Source organism: Anopheles bellator, chromosome 1 (assembly GCF_943735745.2).
Source record: "Anopheles bellator chromosome 1, idAnoBellAS_SP24_06.2, whole genome shotgun sequence".
NCBI lineage: Eukaryota > Metazoa > Arthropoda > Insecta > Diptera > Culicidae > Anopheles > Anopheles bellator.
In genome coordinates this window covers 34357099-34378132 of record NC_071285.1, presented here as the reverse complement: position 1 = coordinate 34378132, position 21034 = coordinate 34357099, and the positions used below count along the sequence as shown (strand labels likewise).

Below are 21034 nucleotides of genomic sequence, written 5' to 3'. Positions count from 1 at the left end.
TAGATAAATGAATTGGAAATAAATAGATTTATAGCTGTGAGATTTGTTTCAGCAGTACCAAAACAACAACCATTTAAAATGGAAATTTGTCTTTGCGGTTACACTTCCGTATTTTTATTATTCTTTTATTTAATATTTCATTTTTTATTTTTTTCCCTTTTCCAGTATGCCGAACTGTGGAGAAGAGATTCAAGAATTCTGAGGGCAGTTCGAAACCATCTCACGCAGTAGTCTATGACGCAGACATAATAGACAAAGACGGTTTCACCAAAGAAAAATGTCGAATGCTGTTGGAATAAACCCAGAATGTTTGCAGTATTCGAAACAAGATTTTCAAGTTTCGGTAGCTGTGTATAAAGCACGCCATCTTCAAGTCTTCAATGCGGATACTTTCGTTCTGGTGTCGTTGGATGGTAAATACAAACGGACCAAAATGGCATATCGAACTGATTGTCCTTATTTCAACGATGTAAGTATTATGGCGCTGCTTCGTTCGGATTTCCTTTCAAACTGCCGTTATTTTAGTATTTTAGTTTTGAACTGCGCACCACCAAACAGGAGCTGTTGAAGAAAAGTGTTCTCTTCCAGTTGTATCGTGCCGCCACCTGCACTATGATGGGTTCCTGCGTCGGAAGATTCAGCATCGATCTTCGTACAATATGGGACCAAATAAGTGAGCCTGTAGATTGTAGAAAGCAAAAAATATTTGGTTCAGCCAACGCTATGCTTGTTTTTTCAGATCATGGGTTTATCAGGAAGTGGGCCTCTTTCGATCCAGCGGAAAACACTTCTACGAGTGGCTTTCATCATGGGGTTTTGATGCTCGACGTGTTCATAGTACCCTCGTTTGAAACACCAAGTCCAGTGATTTTTCATAATACTGTTTTCGACGTTATCGAGAGGTGGGTCCCTCAAAAAAGACACTGAACTGTTTGCTAAACCGCTCTCCATTTCCATTCAACAGTAACTTGCTATTGCCGTATGCAAACTGTTCTACAGCACGTCGAGTGCAATACAGTTGTAGCATTCGTAGTGGACATTTCACTAGGGCTGCTAAATATGCCATACAAATTTCGTATTCAGGACAAAAAGTATGTTTAAAACTAGCTTAAAAAGAAGTCACACATTTCAATTAAACTATCCTCCACTCTATAGGCACGTACAAAGTCCAGTCCTTTCGATAAAACAGTCAACTGGAATGAAAAGTTGTCGTTTAACGGAACTTTTCCTTCGGTGAATCAAAATTTTCTCATAGATCTAATAACGGTTGATTGCTGTTGTTGCAGTAAGGTCGCAACCAAAAACATCAACTTCTCATCAATCTCGAAACGCATAGCCGGAATCGGTAAGTTAAGTCTTCTTCTTCAACTGCACACATTCTTAATCGTCCGATTGCAGATCAATTACCAACCTTCGGACCAACGTGGATTTATTTTTATCATGGACCGCAGGAAACATATTTTGCTGGAAAGCTGCTCATATCGATTAGCACTGAAGTAGTGTCGGTTCAATCCGTTACGTATCGTAAGCCGCAAACGACTACTATCCTAGATCCCTTCGTGGCTTCTAACTATTGGGAGGAAAAAACATTTGTAGCCAAGATTTTCATTACCAATCTTCAATTGTTTCATAACATTCAGACACCGCGCGTCTCGTTATATCTCACATGGGGTGAAATTTGCTCGGAATCAGTTAACTTGGCGATGGATAGGTTTGAAAACGGTTATGCGGCACATAATCAGGCCATACAATCTGGCTGTGCGCAACTTACCATTGGCTTACGTGCTCCTGACTATATGCACAAGTACTTTCTCAACACAACCGTTGCTAATGTTTACAATAAGGTGAAAAATGTGATCGAAACACTAAATGTTTATAAACAACAACGTCTACTTAATGGCAAGGCGATGAAACAATATTTGAACAGTTGTATGATTGCGTTAGAGACAACATTCGGCAAGGCAATACAAATAGTGAGCTCGAGCAGCTACACAAAGCATACAAAATGGGACCAAATGACTAAAGATTATGTCCTTGAATATTTGGTGAGCTGAAAAAGAAGTACCACAACAACCGACTATCTATTAAAATGGATCCTTTGTTACAGGTTTTCAACCAAACTACGATTCGCCATTTCCAGCTCCAAGTTCAAGAAAATGAGCCTTCAAACAATATTCATGCTACCATAAAAGGTTTATTAGATGAGTTAAATGCAATTCAGGCGGAGTTGCACAACCTTTCACATGACGTAATATTCTCGTTGTCATTGGTAAACGTAAACATTCTTAACCTTGTGTTTGTTTTTCCATCCTCAAAGGAGCAAAATCGGCTTCCAGATATTCTGTTGCATTTTTCTCGTCCCACACGAACGTCACCGGATGCAGTTTATCGCTTCAATACGATTGATTACTTATCTCCGACAAGCACTTTCGGCGTTACTAGCTTGCTAGGCGGTAAACGATGCACAATTCTCCCGAGATCACTAAATTGCCGTCATTCCTGTCCGGATCAATGCGGTTGTGTCCACGCAAAGTTGGACTACGTTATGGTAATCGAGCCTGAACCAAATGGTAATTTCTCATCACCGCAAGGGTACACGGAGGCGAATCACACTGGAAAAGCTGCAAACCTTCAGCGGACTGATTTCCAAATAGGACCCTTGGAGGTTGACTGTAAGATTCACGTACACCAGGGACGATTTTTCAGCACGCACGATGAGAATCAACTGTCTAATGTAAAACTGAGTGTTCTCTTCGAAAACTATGAAGCCACATTTTCAGTAAGTATGAGATATATGTTCCAATATGAGAAAATCTGAAACAGCGATTGTCCATTGCATAGCCGATAGCCAATACTCTGTCACCCATTTGGAACGAAACTGCAGAGATGCACAATGTGCCTTTCGCTACGGTGATAAACGAGCTCAACCCAAAAGCAGCTCAAAAGTGCACACTTGCTCTGGTTCTTCACAATAACTCAACACACAAATCCGTAAGTCAATACGACATTGTAGAAATTGTCAACCGGGATTCCTCTAACGCTTCATCCTCCACAGCTTCGTGCTTTGGGATTTTTAGAATCTTCGGTAACCTGGAGCCAGGGCGCTAACCTTCAGACCGAAGAAGATGAAGTTAATGTGCATCGCTTCAACACGGTTTTGCGCTGGGTTCCGATGTATAACGATGGCGTTCGAGTGGCGGAAATACTCATGTCTTCGAACATTTTGAAGGTACCTTTATTGCTGCATTACTATTTCAAATGATAACAGCTTCCCACATAAATGTCCAGGTGCAATCGACGGAGAGAACAGTTGGTGTCGAATGTTTTCTGGTGCAAAGTTTGCCGCAGGAAATTGCTCCTCAGCTTTGTGTCTTCACTATGCGCGTGTGCTTCATAGGACTTCGCCAAATCTATCGTAAACCATGTGCCATGTTCAAAAGAATGCGTGTCCTTGTAACGGTTGGAAATGGAACCGTAACAAGCGGCTACTCGGGATTAATTCACGGGCACAGTGTCAACTTTCCAGATGGTTGTGAAACCACCTGTCTGGTGAGTATAATGCAACAGGTGCTTGAAGAGGCAGATTGTGTGATGATTTGTTTCGTATACTGCAGAATCTTCCGCTTGAAACACACTACTGGCCATCGGTTATTATAAAACTTATAGACTATTCTGATACCAAAAGACCAACAGTTGTCAGCATAGCTATCGTTACGGATCCAGAGATGTTCCTGGAAACCACTCAACCACCGGCCAGGATTGATGCGATGGAACAGCCTGCAATAATTGATGTTACCCCAATCCCTACCGCTGGCCCTGATCGTGCTGGGACCAGTTGGGTAACAACTTTGCCAAACATCGCCACTATGATAGCATCAAAAGTAAACGCATACAAACCGAAAACAACTACAAAATCAGCCCGCAAACACCGCCGGAGAACTAGCACTAATACGCATACTTGGTGGACGAAATTCTACTCCAGCTTACAGGATGGCAATCAAGCCCTAACGGTAAGAATCCGCTAATTTTTCGGAGTATTTCTACTCCCATTAATCCTGCTGTTTAATAGGTGTATGATAGAGAACTGGAAAGCGTTACAAAATTTAGTGGATTTAAGGATTGGAGTGGGACATACTCATTGTATAAAGCTAGACGCACCAATGACTCGCTACTTCAAAACGACCTGTTTGGTTTCGTCAAGTGCAGAATTTCTATAGTCCCCGAAGATTTGGCACCATTAACGACATCTGTAAGGTAAGAGGAGCAGTTAAGAATTATCCTTTAACGGTGTACCGACTCGCGTGCTTGTTTTGCTTTGGTTTGTAGTTTCAAGTCATCTTCGCCGGGTGCTTCGCATGGTGCCAATGTAGTCGTCGTGGTTTACGTTGTTCAAGCACTGAACCTAGCATCGCGAGATGTGTCATCAGAATCGGATGCTTACATTGTTCTCACGTACGGTAAGCGATGTGTGCGGGACCGGTCATACTATATTCCCAATCAATCGTCGCCGGTGTTTGGCAGACGGTTCGAGCTACATGGTGAATTTCCAAGGTACTACTGCTTTGAGCTACGTTTGAGCCACGTTGTGCCGTATTCACAAACACCTCTTGCTACTCGCCAGGGATCAAATGTTACAGCTGTCTATTTACGATCGCGACTTTGCATCGCCCGATGACCTCATAGGAAGCACCTTCATTGACATTGAGGATCGATTTCGCAGCAAGCACCGGCCAGGATTCGGGTTACCGAAAGTGTACACTACTCAGGGTTACAATCAGTGGCGCCATTTACTAAAACCGTCCCAAATGCTGCAACGGTTACTGCAGGACCATCGTCTTCCGTTTGCTCCCCGAATTGAAGGATCCAAAATTATGGTCGGTTCTGCTGAGTTTGTAGCCGACGAGATCGATCCGGACGAAAGTCAATCGGAGCAGCTGTGCCTGCTGGCGTTGAACAATTTTGAACATATTGCCGGGGGCTGCTCGCTCACACCGGAGCACGTGGAAACGCGTTCGTTGTACCACCCGAAACGGGGCGGAATCGAACAGGGCAAAGTTCAGCTGTGGGTCGAGATTTACGAACCTGATCTACCACACCCGAGGCCACTTGATATCACACCGCAACCCCCCAGGCCTTATGAACTTCGTCTTATTGTCTGGAACACGGCCGACGTGGTGTTAAACGAGCGTAACATTTTCGGGACCGAAATGAGTGATATCTACGTTAAATGGTACGTTCAAGCCCGAACACGCTAGGTCGTTGACTTGGATGCCTTAACCCGATCCCTAACTGTTGCAGCTGGCTGCAGGAGTTCACGGAAGCCCAGTCCACGGACGTTCATTACCGGTCGCTCACCGGCGAGGGAAACTTTAACTGGCGCATGATATTTCCGTTCCACTATTCGCCCGCCGATGCCACGGTAGGTTGGCCGCTCTGTGGCTAACTTTCGTAATTAATCTTTCATTACACTTCAGATTGTAATCCGACGCAAAAAGGCGTTCTACGAGCGATTCGATACCGAGACCAAATATCCACCGGTGTTGACCGTGCAAATTTGGGATAATGACTCCTTTTCGGCGGATGATTTTCTTGGCACGCTGGAGCTGAATCTGTCCCGCCTGCCGCCATCGGCCAGTAGCGCCGATAGGTGCAAACTGTATGCGAGCTTAGAGGCGAACAATCAGCGTTTCATTAACCTCTTCGAGCTGCACCGCATTAGAGGCTGGTTTCCAGTGCATGGACGCAGCACGAAGCGGAAGGACGAGAACTCAGAGCGAACGAACGACATAGTATTGACGGTAAGGATCACGAACGAATGCCGGTTAAGGCCTGCCACGCGCAGCTAGAAGGGGTTCACAAACTTTTCCAATAACTTTCAATTTTGTTGCGTGTTGTCTTTCCTTGTATTTCTTTTTCGTTAACGTGGCTTAAAAGGGCAAGATTGAGTTAGAATTAGAAGTGCTAAGCCAGCTGGCTGCCGGGCAGAGTCCGGTCGGTATGGGCAGGAATCCACCGCACCATCTTCCCGAACCTCTGTAAGTATCGACGCATGACGACAGTTGAACGGCGAAGACGAGACCAGATATTATCGGGATGAATCCGTACGACACTACGTCACGTCAGTACAGACAACACACCCACCAGACGCTGGCGCCAGCCATTGGGGAGCGACTCCTCAGACGCTCAGTGGTACTATTTAGTCGTTTTTGTATGGTTTCAAAATTGCTTCATTAGCCGTTGGGTTTTTAGCAACATTTCCGTTTCGTTTCACTTTTCTTCGAACAGTGCCTGGTCAGTTCTCAGACACTTTGCCAACATTTTTTATTTATTTCTCGTTACATTCTTCCGTCGGAATGATACACAACTTTCGTCAAATACACATTTTAGTTTAATTGGCACCGAAAAGTAAGTTTCTGCCAATTGGTAAAACGTGATTTGTGAAAGTGCCATTAACCACATTTCTTACGCACAGCCAAGATAAACAAACAAATGCAGATTTTTCCCATCTTTTCACGAGTAGCTCATCGTTCATCGACGTTCGTTGATCGTGTCGTGTGTGTGGTTGTGTTTAATTTTCTCTTCGACAGCCGCCCGGAAGTGTCCTTCAACTGGTTACATCAACCAAGGAAAACACTCAAGAAACTTCTATGGCCACGTGTACGAAAGTCGGTTGTCTACTTTGGCGCTGTTGTTGTGGTATGTTTGCTCATTTATGGCATCGTCGTGAATGCACCAGCCCTCTTCTTGCGACGAAGCTCAACGGTGGTTTTAAGTGGAGCTAGTTCTTCCGTTGGGAATTAGCAATTACGGTCGAATGAAAATTACGGTTTCCAGAGTGATGACGAACGCGTTATCAGTGTGAATTAAGTAATAATTGTTATACCGATACTGTGATCAACACTCCTGCATGGTGAACGATGGAAACAAACATTCACACATAAACTTGATATCGATGTTGTTTTGTAGTTTCAGTAAATTGGGCAAAACATCATGCAAAAGCCCCGTTCTTCGCACCGTTCTTTAGTGGTGAACATTTGGAGCTTCAGAAACAAAATTAATCGTCGGTACCGGTGCGTTTCATGGCGCTGAGATAACAGGTTTGATACTTTCAGTATAAGTCAACTTCTTGTACACTGTTTTACGGATAGTGGTTTTATATTGTGAACGGAATTCGTCGCTTCCAATGAATTCCAGATCCTGAAAACGGCACGGTACAACCCGTAAACCCCACAGTCTGGACGACTTTGGTGTGTCATCACATTTGGTTGAAGCTGTCCTGGGCTCCATTAATATAATGACCGATAAGATCTACGGACCGTTTTAGTTCGTCATGGGCGATGGCTTTTGGGTATAGAGTTTCAGGCGTGTTCCGCTTGTCCCTAATAAACTTTATGGTTTTATTGTGAATATAAGTGCACAAAATTAGTATCAAAATGGTAAGTTTGTGTATTGGTATTTACTTAGTTACAATCGGTGAAGAGCCGCAGTACCGAGGAGTGTAAAGCATTGAGCTATGTTTTCATTATAAATGCTAATCATTACGGTATCGCTGCGTAGGATTGGTGTCCGTTTGCACGACGACCTGTTGTTATCTCGTGAACATTAATCTATGTATTCCTTGCATCCAAATCGGTCGCTGGGGAGCACGCACCGAGTTCATCTACGCTACCATTAATTTTGTTGGCCGTAGTTTTCGCTTTTTATGCAAATATATTCGAGTTGATCACCCGAAAAAGTGAACTACAAGTTGTGCGAGGGATCTCGGCAGTTCGACACGACGCAGGTAAGGACGCAAAGTGTCACTGTCGGTGAATTCCACAGACAATGAAGCATGTCTGCTGGGTTTCACACAGTCGTCGCAGTTGTTTGCTTTTCAGCGTATGTCGACCGTTCGATCTACCCTCTGACGAGGGTGGCTCGGTTTGCAGCTAGTTTTTTCCAGCATTTTCACGCACACACACAGTGCGTCAGCGTGGGATGCGTGGCAAGGAGTGGCCAAGCTGTGGAAAGGGACTACCATTTCATCGCCTTGTTGAAATCATTAACTTAATCTAACTCGTGCCGTAGTATTTCCGTCAGTGTTCCGTCGATCGTTGAGCACAACGTTCGCATCCTCAAGGGAGTGAACAGCCAGTCAAGGCTCGGACAGCAAACCTGCCTAGTTCTAGACTCCGGAGTGGAAATTAGTGTTGAAAAGTACTAAAAGTCTCGGCTAGTCAACAAAGTACAACTGCTCGATATTGAAGTGAATTCGGTGTAGTTAAAGTGTTCCCGAAAGTTGCGGCATAATGTAATAAGACACATTTGTGTGTAATTTTTATGATGCAAATAAACAAAGCTTGTTCACAGAAACGCAAACAATATTTCAGTATTGTTATGCGTTGATAAATTGCAGCTGAAAGTGCGAAGTTGAGTGAAAATGGCAATAATGATTCTCAGGCATTTGAAAGAACTAAAAGTGCATCGTATGAAAAGTGAGCTCGTGAAAAAGAAGTTTATTGTTTAAGATCAATCGTGAACGGCCACGAGACAAAGCTAGTGGAGCGTTAAACTTATTTATTGGTTTCTGTTTGAACCGCTCAAATGTTTTATATTTTTCATAAAAATCGTGAACAGAATTGGGCAGAAATAATCGTATTGTGTCAGAATAATAAGTGAAAGCAAAAAGTGTATCGAAATATCTAACTGTGTTCAAAAACCAGTCGACACAAGTTGCCCATATCAATAGCTAAACATATGGTATCGAAAAGGTTTCTATTATTATTGTTGTACAGTTTACAAGCAATCTTACAACAATTGCAATTTCAAAACATTTTACCATAGGTTAAATTCAAAATGTTCACACCGAAGTAGATCGAATGTTCTACGTTAGCTTAACTTCCTGTTTCGAACGAGCAGCACTTTGAACCACACCTTAGAAAGTTTATCGCTGTAAATAGACGGTAAACATTACTTTGCGGTCACAACTATTAACTACTTTTGCTCAGAAGGCTGGCGACAGTTTCGTTGGATTGATGTACGTTAGTAACGGAGCTACATGAGAATGTTAGACCATATGCTTGCCTTGCAACCTTGCTAATGTAGTAGACGTATTATGTTAAAATTTGCATGCACAAATCTAGACACGTAACGTTCATTGTGTTTTTTTTATTATATGTTATATGTAGGTGGTAATGACAATATTTAGAGAAAGAGCAGCAAACATACCAATGCTAACTATATCTTTTACCAATGTAAATAACAAGGCATTTTTGTTATATTTTATTCGTAAAAATTGGTCTATTTCTTCCGATTTAAGATCATTCGATTTAGACAAACCTCTTGTAACAATAGTCATGCCTTCATCGCATTACCTGATGCATAGTGCAGGATCGGTTCGATCCGAGACCGAGCAGAACCTTACCACATGCAACGGTGACCATAAAGAGGGAGAGCTACAGCAGTCTCAGGCATTCAAAGTATAGTGGTTGCGGAAAGCTTTCGGTATCACGGACATAGACCTTATGAAAATATTTTCCAGAATTGGCTGTTGTCCCGTCTAAAGCTTCCATCAACGCAGTCAATGCACAATTCGAAAGTACGCCAGATAAATGCCTACGATAATAATGAGCTGCAAGCCATACTTACACAGCCTGGCGAAGCGGAAGTGTGTCTTCTTATCGATAGCCCATACCGCATACTAAGGGTGAGTGAAACTGTGATAGCTTACTAAGAAATCCGAAAATTACTTCATTGCCATTTCACGATCGTATTTATCATAATCTGCTAATTTGGTCGATCCGAATGGTCGGTAGAAATGGTCAAATTACACCTTTACCAGTTTCCCTAATGTCTAAGGTTGTCGAACATCAACCCTCTATTCATCAACCAATTTATTACTTCAAAACCGCTTTATACTTTTATTGATCAGGTTTACATGTCAACGGGTCCACTGCTTTGAAGCAGATAGATAAACTAATCTCAACATGCACTTGCATTGTTTGATGTGCGTGATTTTTAAAATCATGCTTATAAATCCTTTGGGCAAGGGTCTTCCATTTTGTGAAATTGCCGTGTTCCCAGAGCGAATGATTCAAACTGATACTTATCTATCCTTAGGGGGAATGAAATCGTATACGTATAGTTTTTGTATAAATATTGCAGTAAATCTGATTCAACGGTGCTTTCGACCGCTTGCATGACAAACCAGCCCGATTCCAGTTCGTTACTATCAGCAAGTACAATTTTCAATGACAAGGAACCGATCCTGGATTGGATCCTGCCTTGGTTATTTTCTACACAAATGTTTCGCTCACAATGTGGCTCATACTCTCGCTCTATTGACTCTCTTTTTCTCACACTCTCTTGGTGATTTGTCATTTCGTCTCTCGGCTGACCGTAGCCTCTTAGGTTGATAGGCATTAATCTTTGCGAAAAACGCCGGAGGCTATATAATAACTGTTGAAGAGAGCAGTTCACCGCCAGTCTGTCATCAACCGTTAGTTGAACTGGTGCCAGCAAGTGAATTTTCACCGAGAAGATCCCAACATCTTGAAGATGATCAAACAGTTAAGAAAACCACAATCAAACCATTTTTGTGATAGTTTATGATGCTCGCTCTTCGGAAGTGGTGTGTTGGGAAAAGAAAGTTATTGTGCAACCAATTGTATTGTAGCATAAGCTGTTTGATGCTTTTAATGGCTAGAAGCTTAAGCTACTCTGTGTCGGTTTACGACGAGAACGTGTGCTGTGGCTTAAGTAGTATTATTTGTGCGACATATTGCGTCTTTCTCAATACCATCCTAGAAAAAAGTTATGTGAAATATAGTGGTGGGGAGATTTATAGCTGCTCAAATTAATCTACTCCTAACGGTTGGTCGCTATGACAATGAAACTGAACGAAACCACATTACGAAGCAAGACAAGAATAACACAAAGAAATTAAAAATAACATAAAATTAAATTAAATAACATAATTAAATTATTAACATAAACCCCTGGGTTTCGAGCTTATGCAATTTTTTCTTAGCAATACTTTGTATCGACTACACATAAGACAGAGAGTACATCTTTCAAAAGAATGAAGCTATCATTTATAAATGGTGAAATTCAAATTTTTCATTTAAATGAGTGCTCCATTGGTGCACAATTAATGAGTGAACACAATGAGTGCACAATTTGAACAATCGAATGTGAAATTTCATTACTTATGGAACAGGCCTCCTGTTCATAGTGCACTTTGTTCTAAAACAACATAATGGGTTAAGTGTCATTTGCCATCGAGGGACTAGTAGCTAAAGACAAATTGAATTAATCTACTTAAGCTCAACCAGCAATTAAAGGCTTTGGATAGAAGTTCCAGGCATCAGATAATACACTAACACTAACTCGCTTTTAACCGAAAGAAGGATATTAATTGTGTCATCTATGTTACTCACCAAAGCTGTGTCTATGACGCAAGAAAACTGTGAGCAACGTATCAATTAGTGCTGATTGAATGAAATTACGTCGAGTGGTATGTTATATTTGCGATTCAAGATGAAAAAACAAAGGTATATATTTGTTCCAGTCAATCTTCCAGTAAGATCAATATGAAACAAAACGCTATAAAAGGGAAGGAAGAAGCGGTGTAGTAACAACTGTAAGCGTAAGGAAATTCTTTAAAATAAAAGTGTTGAAAATTGAAAAGCTTTACGAAACCAACATATAGTGAAAGTGTAAAGTGCCAATAGTTCGATCCTTTACTATGTATCCACAAAAGTCCTTAAGGCGGATGTGGCAGAGTTGTTCGAAACGGAACCGATTCGTAGTTTCACCGCCGTTAAAAATTGCAGTAAACTGGAGCAGAGTTTTACGCCTGCCGGGCACGGTTCGCTTAAATGCCGAAGAATTCTTGCAGGTCAATATCTTCTATGTTTAACAGTTGTATCAGCCAAACAGAATAACGGAGCATTTCTAGCAATGGAGGCGCCCAGTGATTTGCTACAATTACCCACCATGGAGGCGCCTGGTTAATTATGTTTACGGAGCCAGAATTCCATCTTTCAATGCCAAAAATGTACCACATAGTAATATTGCGCATCAATAACACCAAAGCAAGAAACGTATAATTTTTTCTGAAAAAATGTACACTTGTGTGCGATTTTTTATCAGATAAAATCACGTTGGTCTACTAATGATTTCTTATCATTTCTCGACACTGTTTGACTCAGAACGGTGTATGCGAAATACCATATGACTGTCGGTATTATTTGTCCCAAACAAAAATTGCATACCTACGAACCGAAGGGTTCCTCATCCCTCACGCTCGTATCAGTTTATCAGAAATCGTGCCTCGAATGCGAAGCATGAAATTGAGGCACCAATTAACCACAACAATATGTTCTTCAAATAATGCACCTTGATAGCGCAATATCTTTGGCACTGATTATAACTGCTTACATAGTTAATATGTGACAAATTGGATGCCTGGGCAAAACAGGGAACGGTAGTACCGTAAATGTTAAAGAAAAATAAACATATTGTTATATAGCATTATACCATATTGGCTTAGCAGTGCAGGAGATAAATTAATTACCTCAAAATTGTCTTCAAGCTTATAGTAGTAGTTTGCTAATAATTTCCTGATTGATTTGATGATAATTTTTTTAACGGAAAGCCGAGTATCTGCCGAGTATCGGAGACCTTATTTTTTTTTGATAAGAAAATTATTATTTAATTTATCGTATGCGTATCACGCACTTCAGTTTTTGCATTCGCGTTATGGACCAACCAGGATATAACTTTATCCATGATTAATTCATGCTACAGTATTCTTATAAGGATTTTCTTTTCCACTTTAAATTATTCAGTTTAGTTAGCCCAAACCAACTTTCCGTGTATGATAATTTATAATATTCTATTGATAGTAAACGAAAAACACAGTCTGCGATTCCGATTTCTCATTCAAATGTCTGAAAACTGAAAAATTGAGGCAGCTGAACATGGCAAAATTTTTTTTAAGTAAAATTGTTATTTTAGTGGTAAATCATCAAATTTACCATCATTCGTTTCCATGATTGTGTGATTGATTGTTGCTTCGAACACATTTCGACAGGCAGCCGAGTCCGGCAATTTGGAAGAGTTCATACGTCTGTACGAAGCGGACGTAACCCGGCTGGCGGTACAGGATAGCAAGGGTCGAACAGCAGCCCACCAAGCAGCTGCGCGGAACCGTGTGAACATTCTTTCGTTCATCCATCAGGAAGCAGGAAATCTCAATGCACAGGACATGATTGGCAACACACCACTCCATACGGCCGTCGAGAATGATTCGTTGGATGCGCTGGAGTTTCTACTGAAAGTGTAAGTGTTCGTCGAAAAGTACTCCCAGATTCGAAAACCAACATGAATACAAGAGACATTTCATTCGACTCTTTCGCAATCTTCAGGGCAGGGCTTTGGAGTGATGAAGTTGGATTAGGCAATTTGATTTATTTAATTAGTCATGAAGATAAAAGATATGGATTGTTACTTAATCGATCTAAATATCTTATTCGTGACCTTGCAGCTGCAAACAGGATTGGAGCTTAATTCTCGTTATTGATTAGGGAACTTTAAATTAGTGTAGTAAAAGCTTTCAGATTATAAGAATGTTACATCTAGTTTACATCTAGTTTTGATAGAGGCCCTGTAAACACTCATTAACCTTTTTGGCCATAATATCCTACCAAATTTGCGGTTTCACAATAAAACTCGCAAAAAAGGGACAGGAAAACTAACTGGAAACTAACTAAACTAAAATGAAATGCCCACGGTCTCCATTGATCTATACTAAGCACGCTACAGCAGGAACGTTTATTGATTGATCCCGATGAACAATATAACAAATGACACAACCCTTCTATTTGTCTGTATAATTCTTATTGCGTAGTCCGGTGGCTACAAACATTTTGAACGACAAAAAGCTTGCTCCGGTACATCTGGCTACGGAGCAGAACAAGGTGATATCCCTGCAGGTTATGGGTAAGTATCGCGAAGTTATCGACATACAGCAAGGCGGAGAACACGGCCGTACGGCGCTGCACTTAGCGGCTATCTATGACAACGAAGAGTGCGCCCGAATTTTGGTAAGCATTCATTGATAAATTTGTCAACTAGTGAGATCCATTTGTAAACGTCCGATGATGTTCCGAAAAGATTTCCGAATTTGGAGCATGCCCGCGGAAGCCCTGCAACAACGGTTACTACCCGATCCACGAGGCAGCCAAAAACGCTAGCTCCAAAACGATGGAAGTCTTCTTTCAATGGGGCGAATCGAAGGGCTGCACCCGGGAGGAAATGATCTCTTTCTACGATTCCGAAGGGAACGTACCGCTACACTCGGCCGTGCACGGTGGCGACATTAAAGCAGTGGAGCTATGCTTGAAGTCGGGGGCCAAGATTTCCACCCAGCAGCATGACCTTTCGACGCCGGTGCACCTGGCTGCCGCGCAGGGCGCCATCGAGATCGTGAAGCTGATGTTCCGCTCGCAGCCACTCGAGAAACGCGGCAGTCTCAATTGCACCGACATCCAGAAGATGACCCCGCTGCACTGCGCGGCCATGTTCGACCACCCGGAAATTGTCGAGTATTTGGTGAACGAGGGCGCTGACATCAACGCTATGGACAAGGAGAAACGGTCGCCACTGTTGCTGTCGTCGTCGCGAGGCGGTTGGCGCACCGTCACATCGCTGATTAGGCTAGGGGCTAACATCAGCTTGAAGGATGCCAACTCGCGCAACGTGCTACACTTGGTCATCATGAACGGGGGCTGCCTGGACGAGTTCGCTAAGGAGGTGTGCCGCGCGCAGTCCGAGTTGTGCCTGCTGCAGTTGTTGAACGAGAAAGACGATGCGGGCTGTTCGCCCATGCACTACGCCAGCCGCGAAGGTCATATTAGGTCGCTGGAAAATCTGATTCGTCTGGGGGCGTGCATCAACTTGAAGAACAATAACAACGAGAGCCCACTCCACTTTGCAGCCCGGTATGGACGTTACAACACTGTGAGGCAGCTGCTCGACTCGGAGAAAGGCACGTTCATCATCAACGAAAGCGATGGCGAGGGTCTGACGCCGTTGCACATTGCATCGCAGCAAGGCCACACACGAGTCGTGCAGATGCTGCTGAACCGAGGGGCCCTGCTGCACCGGGACCACAATGGGCGCAACCCGTTGCACTTGGCGGCCATGTCCGGCTACACCCAGACGGTCGAGCTTCTGCACTCGGTCCACTCGCACCTGCTCGATCAGGTGGACAAAGATGGGGTAAGCTGCGCCCAGAACCGCACTTGGGACCATGTTTGCTAGGGAAATTAACACCACCGATCCACCCGTCCCATCCGATCGTCACGTTATCAGGGAAAGAATTGCCGTGGACTTTCCTACTTATTAATCGCAGTTATGCTTTAAAGTTACTTACCGTTTACGAAGTTCTGAGATTATTAGCCAAATTTTTACCAAAACATTAAAATTGTCAACATTTAGAGAGTTCAACAAGGCTCCTAGAAGTAATAATTGATAACAACTACATAGCGTTGTCGAGCATAGCTCTTATTGAAACTGTGGGCTAAACTTTTTGTTCTATGTTAAAAGGGATCAATACAAGGTGCGTTTCACGGAAAACAGGACTTTTTCAATCGGGACATTTCGGGCAGCGCTATCTCTTGGTGAGAATGTGTGTTGGTAAGCACATCCTTTCCCAACTTCCAGTAAAAATTTGATGACATTTCATCCATTGGAAGTCGAGTTATTGCGTTTTAAGTGACAGTATGTTTGTGTCATCGGTACAAAAATGAGCATCGAACAAAGAGCCAATATTAAGCGTTGCTTTAAACTTGGTAAAACTTTTACCGAAACGTTTCAATTGATGAACCAAGTGTATGGTGCTGATTGTTTATCCAGTAGCAGAGTGCATGCCTGGTTTAACCGATTCAAAAACGGTCAGGAGGACCTAAATGACGACGATCATCCAGGCCCGGAATTTACCGTGATCACGCCAGAATCCATCGAAATTGTGCGTGACTTTGTCAAATATCATCCAAAATCTTCACTTTCACTTACTCTCATTTATGGAAATGGAATTGGGCATCTCCAAACCATCAATTTATCGAATTTTGACGGAAAAACTGGGCTTCCGGAAGGTGTGTGCAAGGTTTGTTCCGCACAAGTTGACTGACGACCAAAAATTGCTCCGAATTCTTTTGACTTTTTTTGACGAATTTTTGACTAAAAATCACATTTTAAATATCAATCACTCCCCGTATTCGCCGGATTTGGCACCTTGCGACTTCTACCTCTTCGGAAAAATGCATTTGCCCATGAAAGGCCAGCGATATACGGACGTAAATGCCATCCAAAAGGCGTGTACCGACATCCTCAAAGCGATCCCTCTGAAGGACATAAAACACTCATTTGAAATGCTTTTAAACCGCGCAAAAAAGTGTATTGCAACCGAGGGAGATTATTTTGAATAAATAAAAAAGAATTAGCCCAAAAACATTTGCTTTTAACTTCATTTTTAAAAAGTCCTGTTTTCCGTGAAACGCACCTTGTATACCTATTGTGGTAGTTCGTTTTTATGGCAGCTGCCTTGGCAGTGTGGCAATGTTTAATTGTCCTTCTATTTAAATGACGACGATATTTGCACATTCTTGTTATATTATAGTAACGATGAATTGGATCTTCGTTGGTAACGTAGAAATCGGAAGATGAAACCTATTGAATGTTGAAGCATAGTACTGCTTTGAGTCACGTTTCACACCATTTTTAGAAATTACTTCAATTATTTCACTCACACCATAAACTAGAACACAGCATTGCATCTGGCAACGATGGAAAATAAACCGAATGCCGTGGTGCTGCTGCTTGGTCTTGGCTGTAAGCTGCTGCACAATTACATGGACATGAGCGCTATTGACTACGCCATCTACTATAAGTATCCGGAGGCCGCCCTGGCTATGGCAACCCATGAGGAGCGATCCAGTGAGGTCATGGCACTGAAATCGGACAAACATCCTTGCGTTACGCTGGCGCTGATCGCGTCGATGCCGCGTGTTTTCGAAGCCGTACAAGATAACTGCATCACCAAGGCGAACTGCAAGAAGGACTCAAAAAGCTTCTACGTAAGTCCAGTGGCTCCCGCCGTTAATGGGTTAATTAGTTTCATTCTAGGGCGCACTCTCACGTGGCGCGGCTGCAGACCATCGCGTTCAAACGCTCCGCGGCTGGGGTAGGAGGTGAAATGCATTGCTCATCATACACCTAATCTCTTTCCGCATACTCCGCCTTCATTCAGATTCGATACTCGTTTAGTTGCCTTCAGTGTCCGGCACTGTACGCCCAAATGGACGGTCGAACGGGCGAAGCGGTGCAAATATCTAAGCCCATACCACTGCCTGCGCTCAACGTAAGGACATTCTTCCGCGGAACGTCTCTTTGCATGTGTTGCATGCTTTTGGCTGTTTGCTAACCGAGTTACAATATGCACTGTCTACTTTTCACTCAACCGTGTCCGAGAACCAATTCTACGATGCTCAGGAGCAGTTCCGAAGAGTGCATGACACATTTCATGCATGATGCTACTTACGTTCGCTAATAGATGTGCCACGTGACGCTTGGTACTTTCCGGCAGTATCATTCCAGTTCAGCTTATCTACGACAAAAGCTACTGCATCAGAAAACGGCTTCCCACAACATCTAGAGAGTCTTAATTTTAAAGACAACCAAACTTACAGGTGGACTTTGAAACTGACACGAACTTTTTTGTGACTGAAACATTAACGTGTTTATTGTATAATTTTTTTGGATGAATTCAGTTGTGTCGACCTGTGACCCTGCGCGAGAATATATTGTCGCATTTTGAAAACAAACTGCTTCCCTACTAAATTGACCGCATCTCCGATACTTAACCTTTCGTTTTTGTTTTACTGATGGCAGATAAAATATTCATTTAGCGCGTACCAAAAGTCACAAGAGGCGGTTGCTGAAATGCGGAAAACCTTAAACGATCCCAAATGGCGATCACCGCCTTTGCATGTTGTTAACGTGAGTAAGAAACGCTTATTTGCTGTCACGTGCGCTTGTGCTAATTGTGGTAATGATGTTTTGATGTTTTGAACATTGTTCGGGTTTCTTTTCTATCGCTGCACGCGGAACTAATTCGATTATTCACACATAATTTCACACATGGAATGTGATGTTAAAATACTATCATTTAAAAGTATGTTTAGGCACTGTTAATTTGTTCCCTGAATCCTCTAATGCAAAAACGCGTGAGCCAAAACTAATGATTTTTAGTTTTGGTATGGTTATATTTATATTTGATGTATGTATTTGCGCACCTTAATGGTGAATTCGAATAGGCGATGGTATCTCATGGACGAGTGGAACTGCTGGCACATCCGCTAAGTCAGAAGTACTTGCAAATGAAGTGGAATTCTTATGGGAAATACTTTCATCTGGCAAACCTGCTGTTCTACAGTGTATTTCTGTTCTTTGTGACACTCTACACTTCGCACATAATGAGTAATGTAGCTCCTGTCAGCCATGCTACGGGCAATGTAAGTAAATGGGATCCTTAGCGTAAAAGCAGACATTGGCATCGTTAAACATTCCCATCATGATCGGCTTCCCTGTAGAGTTCACATGAAAACGACACTGGTAGACAGCAAGTAATTCTAGCGTTTCGTTCCTCGTTGGACCGAAACAAACGATACAACTATGCTGCTATCGCGAACATCAACACGACTGCAACTGCACCACAAATCGTGGAACAATTGGACATCACGACAACCACGCTGGTATCCGGAATAGGAATCATCATCTACATTGTCGTCAGTGCTCTCCGAGAGTTGCTGCAGGCATATCAACAAAAATGGCACTACCTGTTGGAACCCAACAATTTCATTTCGTGGATTTTGTACACGTCGGCACTGATTATGGTTTGGCCAATGTTTGCGAGTGGCATGTGTTACAACGTCAACTACTCTGCTGCCTCGATAACCGTTTTCTTTTCCTGGTTCAATCTGCTCCTGTTTCTGCAACGATTCGATCAGGTGAGTTTTGGCAACACGGCAAAAACTTCAAATTAAATTTAATCGAGGAAGTTAGTTCCCATGCCGAACGATGTTCGTTCCAATGGAATTATCCTCTGAGAGGGGAAAGATAACCGCTGTATCCGTCGCCAAACAAAGTTAATTAGGATTTCCGGTGAACATTTCAAACATTTATATTACTATTTTACAGATTGGGATCTACGTTGTAATGTTTTTGGAAATATTGCAAACTCTCATCAAAGTGTTAACCGTTTTTAGCATCCTAATAATAGCTTTTGGCCTAGCGTTCTACATTCTGCTATCGAAGGTCGGTAGTGAAGCGTTCCCGTTAGTTTGGGCCCCAATAAAAATTTGGCTACTTAACCTACAGGTTGAGGAACCGCAGGTTAACCACCTGTCGTTCTCGTCCATTCCAATGTCGTTGGTACGCACGTTCTCTATGATGCTGGGGGAGATGGATTTCGTCGGAACATATGTTCAACCAGTTCACGCCGGAGATCTGCCGTTTCCGTTGCCTTCATTTGTAATACTTTGTGAGTAGTCAAGGCAATTTTTTACAACCTTCGAAAGACTGATAACAGCGGTAACTATCACAGGTTTGTTCATGATACTCATGCCCATTTTGCTCATGAACTTGCTGATCGGTTTGGCCATCGGTGATATCGATCGTGTCCGCCGAAATGCTCAACTGAAACGTCTCGCTATGCAGGTGGTTTTACACACTGAACTGGAACGCAAGCTTCCGCAAATGTGGCTCGAGATGGTGGACAAGATGGAATTGATAGAGTATCCTAACGAGAAGAAATGTAAACTCGGATTCCTTGACTCGGTGCTGCGGAAGTGGTTTTGCAATCCGTTCACGGACGAATATAAAGGTAGCGTGTTTTGCATTTCGTATTTCGTGCGACCGACCAAAACACTCACGAGCACATGTCTGAAACTATTCGCAGGGGGGCTCGATTTGGTACTCGACAACACGGAAGATTACTTGGCATTGGAGTTAGAGAAGCAGAAGAGGAAGCTAAGGGACATTACCTGTGCACTGGACACTCAGCATCAGCTTCTCAGACTGATCGTGCAGGTGAGTTGATCGGATATCATTTTTGTGTGATTTATGAAACAAAACATTTACGGAAGATAACTGTTTTCAGAAAATGGAGATTAAAACTGAAGCAGATGATGTAGATGAAGGCGTTCCGACGAGTGATGTCAAAGGGCTGAAGGCCAGTCGTACCTCTCGCTGGTCATCACCAAGAATAAGAAAGAAGCTGGGCGCTACATTGAGCTTCAACAGATCAATTAACAAATAGGTGACAACAGTTTGTAGAAATTCTGACAAGTTGTACAGCGTGTGAAGCTCTGGAAACGGTGGCAGATACGAAAATATACTGCTCTTAACGTAATCCTCTTTTAAACATGACGACAAGCACGCGTCACCGAATCTTACAGTTGTATATTAATCGTGATTCTAATCGTCTGACTTTCCCGTCTTTGTCTGTATCATTTTAATCGGCTCTTATTACTGCCGAAAATTATGATAAAAACAACTTTCAATGGAATTGGTGATCATAAGATCATAACTACAAACTATATTTGTAAAAAATAAAGAAATGACAAGTAATGGTCACATGAGATTATTGTAACTTACCCACAGTTAACACATTATCTATATGATTTAATTTCAATTCAAAGCATAATGATTGGGTAAAACTTAAAATTGCAAATTAGTCTTCGGATAGAGACCAATAAGTTAATGTATTAACAGTAATGGACTCTGTTGTCCACTGTTATTGGTAATTCATAATATGTATATGTGTCGGTGTGGATTGTATTATATTTCAAAAAAAAGAAAATAAAACAAATCCTTTCAACAGTACGTTTGTTGTGCGTTGCTCCTGTGTCTCAGATGAAGCCTGTATGTCCGCTGCGAAAAAGGAAACCGAGGAAGCCTAGGGTGGCTCAAAAAGAAATAAAAACCAGTG

The 21034-nt window shown here is 42.4% G+C and overlaps 3 protein-coding genes across 3 annotated transcripts; all 3 read left to right on the top strand.

Annotated features, from left to right (window-relative positions):
- The first annotated feature begins 277 nt into the window (after positions 1 to 277).
- Positions 278 to 1112, top strand: LOC131215480 (otoferlin-like). Its single transcript, XM_058209870.1, has 4 exons — positions 278 to 469; positions 526 to 673; positions 740 to 902; positions 965 to 1112. Exons 1-4 carry the CDS (start codon positions 278 to 280, stop codon positions 1110 to 1112), a joined length of 651 nt encoding a protein of 216 aa, XP_058065853.1.
- Positions 1113 to 1796: 684 nt separating this feature from the next.
- On the top strand, positions 1797 to 6801 carry LOC131215479 (fer-1-like protein 6). Its single transcript, XM_058209869.1, has 13 exons — positions 1797 to 1973; positions 2318 to 2779; positions 2842 to 2991; positions 3056 to 3229; positions 3289 to 3549; positions 3615 to 4010; positions 4070 to 4254; positions 4327 to 4551; positions 4622 to 5230; positions 5299 to 5419; positions 5475 to 5798; positions 5935 to 6035; positions 6588 to 6801. The coding sequence occupies exons 1-13, from the start codon at positions 1797 to 1799 to the stop codon at positions 6799 to 6801; spliced, it is 3399 nt and encodes a 1132-aa protein (XP_058065852.1).
- A 2534-nt stretch (positions 6802 to 9335) lies between these two features.
- LOC131206052 (transient receptor potential cation channel subfamily A member 1) lies at positions 9336 to 20362 on the top strand. The gene is made up of 14 exons (XM_058198427.1): positions 9336 to 9458; positions 9521 to 9685; positions 13076 to 13323; positions 13892 to 14087; positions 14158 to 15264; positions 16806 to 17120; positions 17294 to 17404; positions 18360 to 18557; positions 18636 to 19052; positions 19243 to 19359; positions 19423 to 19585; positions 19649 to 19927; positions 20003 to 20133; positions 20204 to 20362. Exons 1-14 carry the CDS (start codon positions 9336 to 9338, stop codon positions 20360 to 20362), a joined length of 3729 nt encoding a protein of 1242 aa, XP_058054410.1.
- The last annotated feature ends 672 nt before the right edge of the window (positions 20363 to 21034 follow it).